This window comes from Populus trichocarpa, chromosome 4 (assembly GCF_000002775.5).
Source record: "Populus trichocarpa isolate Nisqually-1 chromosome 4, P.trichocarpa_v4.1, whole genome shotgun sequence".
Classification (NCBI taxonomy): Eukaryota; Viridiplantae; Streptophyta; class Magnoliopsida; order Malpighiales; family Salicaceae; genus Populus; species Populus trichocarpa.
Genome location: NC_037288.2, coordinates 9,435,357 through 9,439,487, shown reverse-complemented (window position 1 = coordinate 9,439,487; position 4,131 = coordinate 9,435,357). Strand labels below are relative to the sequence as shown.

The 4,131-nt window shown below is 40.5% G+C and overlaps 1 protein-coding gene across 1 annotated transcript; it reads left to right on the top strand.

Annotated features, from left to right (window-relative positions):
• Window positions 1–2,383: 2,383 nt before the first annotated feature.
• LOC18097634 (NAC domain-containing protein 101) lies at window positions 2,384–3,337 on the top strand. Its single transcript, XM_024599649.2, has one exon. It carries the CDS (start codon window positions 2,384–2,386, stop codon window positions 3,335–3,337), a length of 954 nt encoding a protein of 317 aa, XP_024455417.2.
• Window positions 3,338–4,131: the final 794 nt, after the last annotated feature.

The following is a 4,131-nucleotide window of genomic DNA, read 5'->3' as shown; positions in this document are numbered from 1 at the left end:
CATTTTTACGTCCTATAACAATCATAAATTGGATTTCATTCCTCTCAATATGTGTATTTTGGTTACAACTCTTCTCACCTTTGTTATCGATGTTTTGACATTGTATCTCAACGTATTTATATCTCTCGTCATGTCCGTTTTTATGAACATGTTTTTCCGTTTGATAATTCTGAACAGATTGCAAAGGTTTCGGCTACAACCCTTACCCAACATGCCACTGCCCTCCTCCCAAATCTGATCCATTCCCCATTGTTCACCACCCATACTGCACCTCACCATCCCTCCTCTACCTTTGCTCTGCCGCCACCCACTACCAAAACACTACAGCCTCCACCCTTCCCTTGCCCATCATCACATACATGTTTATCTAACCATTCTGCTACAAGTACAGGTTGCAAATCAATCTCCCCTACCCTCCAGCATGATGCCTCTAGTGGTGTTGGGACGCCCTATGGTTCCTCCTCTGCTTCTCCTTATTTGGCCAATGTTCAAGCTGTTACAGAATCTACCTCTGCTGATTACCCTGTTGTTGCTCCCAGCCCTCTGCTTGCAGCAGATTCTCCCACAGCCTCTTCAGCTGGTCTGAATCTGGTGGTTAATTTCTCCTCTTATCCGCTACAGTAGGACACCTTACCACCATCTTCTCCTGCATCACCGCCCTTGATCAGCCGCCATCTTATGGTCCTTAGGTCGTGGCAACCAAAGACAGCAAATCTAGTGGGTTCTGCTACCACTGATACAGCTTCCACCCGGGCACTGCTCTCTCCTTCCTCTAAACCTCTTGTCTTCTCTGATGCTGACAAGTATGCCGTTTGGCATAATGCTATGTGTGATGAGATCAAGGCATTGCGTTCTAATCACACTTGGTCTCTAATACCCTTTCATCCTTCGATGAATGTTGTTGGCAGCGGATGGGTATATCGGATCAAATGTCATGTTGATGGCAGCATTGAGCGTTATAAAGCCCGTCTAGTTGCTAGAGGCTTTACCCAGCAAGAAGGCATTAATTATTCTGAAACTTTCAATCCAGTTATTAAACAAGCCACTGTCATATTCATCTTTTCCATTGCGGTTTCACGCAATTGAAAGATTCATCAGCTTGATATTCATAATGCATTTCTTTTCTTACTGAAGAGATCTACATGAAACAACCTCCAAGTTTTGTTGACCCTACTCTTCCATCTCATGTGTGCGATTGCACAAGTTGAATGGTTTAAAACAAGCACCGAGGGCATGGTACACTCGTCTGAGTGACTTTCTACTCTCCATTGGTTTTCTTGCCTCTAAGATTGACACCTCCCTGTTTATCTTATCTGATGATACTAATATCTTTTATCTCATGGTGTATGTTGATGATATTTTGCTTACGGTTAAACGCATTCTACGCTACTTTAAAGGTACATCATCTTACGGTTTCCATATAACTCAAGGTTCCTCCTTTGCTCTACATGGTTTAACTCAACATGGTTTACAGATGCAGATTAGGCTGGTAGTATTGATGATCGCAAGTCTATGGGTGAGAAATCTGTGGTCAGATTCGCAACAGGTGAGATGATCTGCAATCCATTTCATATGGAGAAGCCCGTATGAGATTTCTTTATTGTAGTGGTCTATAATGGATAATGCTACTGCTGGAAATTTAAGAGAATTCGTTACCTATACTTCCGCTGTTTAAAACCTGTAGCAACTCTGATTTAATTTAATTCTATCCTAAGGATGAAATCTAGCTTCATCCAAAGTCCTGCCTACACTGGACTTCTATAACCAAATAACTGACGGAGGGAAGAGTTAATTAATTGTCTGTGCATATCAGTTTTCATATTCAACACGGTCTTTTTTCTGTTTATCATTTAATTACAATCTGTTAGCGTGTAAATAAGTTTCCATACAAGCTACAATCTGTAAGGAACACTTTGCCAATTTATCAATAAAATCATGTTTGTGGCTATCGAATTCCTACCTTTTTTCTCAACTGTTGGCGCTGTTCGTTTTATATGACGTCGTATTGTATTGACAATGGGTTTATCGTTTATATATGTTTGCTACTCTATATTAAAAAGTTCATTTACTTTTTTGTTTTAACATTGTCTTTAAATACTATTTTAGTTTTTTATTTGAATTTTAATAATTTGTTTTCAATCATTACATATCTGACTCACTTCAGTTCAGTTGCTAGCTTTAACGTTAACGGACTCTAACTGACTCCTTTCAGGAAAAAAAAAGGAATTCTGTTAATTTAGTTAACAAAGATTTTCAAAGACCTTTGGAAGCGCCACCGCCACAACAACGAAAAAAAACCTAAAAATGCATCATATATAAACGAGTCTGGGGAGATAGCATCACCTCACTTTTCTTCTGTATTTTATAACTAAATTACATAAGAATGGATTTCTCTGTACCGCAAACCCTACTCCCTGGTTACCGCTTCTCTCCCACTGATCAAGAACTGGTCCAATTTTATCTCTACCCAAAGGTCACCAACCCTCTCTTCATCACCTCCGCTCCTGTTAGAGATTGTGACATCTACGCCTATCAACCTCTCCAAATTTGGAACGCCTTCCACAGGCTCCAAGGAGAAGATGTCTTCTTCTTCACTAACCTCAAAAAGAAAAGCCCCACTTCCCATGTCACCCGCAAAATTGCCGGTGGCCCTGCAACATGGCATAGAGAAGACACTGACCGAGCCATCGGTGTTGCTATTGACGAACATTGCACTGTCACAGCCATCAGGAAAAGCTTCAGTTATCAAAGCACTCAGTCTGGCCAACATGGCTGCGGCTGGACAATGTACGAGTATAGCTTGCCATCCCTTTCTCAAGTCATCGTTCTGTGTCAATTGAGAAGGAAAGAAGACAACAAGAGCCACACACAAACGACCAAAAAGAGGAGAAGGCAAGCTGACGGTGTTGATGATGCAACAAACACCATATCTCAGAAGGCCAGGGTTGGTGAAGGCTATCACCAGCAACAGATCACGGGTTTCGAGGCGGCGGCCGAAACTGAATCTGAGATCGTGTATAATGGGGTGACATTTGACAATTTGGAGTCGTTTTCTCATCAACTTGTTCAGGACTTTGACAATGATCAGGTGGCTGTCAGTTCCGTTGTATCAACTATCAACGTTGCAGAACCAACTGTATCCACTTCAAGGTGTGCAGAGAACTTGCAACCAAATAAGGTCGTGTGCATCGACAATGATGAGGAGCCTTCTGCAATAGAGGAGGATGATGATTACCATCGAGAGCTTCTTCGACTGCTGGATTTCGATGGTGGCTCTGACTTGGCAGATGGCGTTCCGTTCATTCAAACAACACCTGAGGCTGATGAGGTTCATTAATTCTACACCAAAAAAGGATCGACTCCGGTTGAATCCCTTGCAACTGATGCTGATGGTTATCATCTTGACGCCCAAGTTTCTGGTTCCAGCCTTAGCAGCGGTTGGAGAGGGTTGTTTTCGCAACAGCTGCCGCAAGCAAATCCAACATGCCTGGTTCAAGAAAATGAAGTTGAGATGATCTACAATCCTTTTCGTATGGAGAGCCCGTATGAGGTTTCTTTATTGTAGTGGTCTAAAATGGATAATGCTACTGCTGGAAATTAATTAAGAGAATTCGTTATCTATACTTCCGCAGTTTAAAACCTGCAGCAACTCTGATTTGATGTAATTCTATCCTAAGGATGAAGTCTATCTACATCCAAAGTCCTGCCTACACTGCATATATATACTTCTGAAAAAAAAAAGGGTTCATTAACTTTTTGGTTTTAACATTGTCTTTAAACACTATTTTAGTTTTTTATTTGAATTTTAATAATTTGTTTTCAATCATTACATTTCTGTTTGCATGCTTAAACTGATAGTGTTTAGCGTGATATGTAGGCTTGAATTTGTTTTATACAATTTAAGGAAGTCATAAACTGAAACTCGGATAAGGCTGCCAGAGAAACTGTGTGTTCGAGTTCATACATATCCACACCCATAAAATTACCAAATACAAACTTTATAAAAAAAAAAAAACAAGTTTCATGCATCAATGGGCTGATTTGCTTTAATAAAAAAGATATTAAAAAAGATATCATGTTAAACCCACCACCAAGGGGTGAGAGTTATTTCTTTGGTCTAAATACAGACGA

Coding starts and splice junctions, on each gene's coding strand:
- LOC18097634 (XM_024599649.2), top strand. CDS start 2,384: ATGGATTTCTCTGTACCGCAAACCCTACTCCCTGGTTACCGCTTCTCT.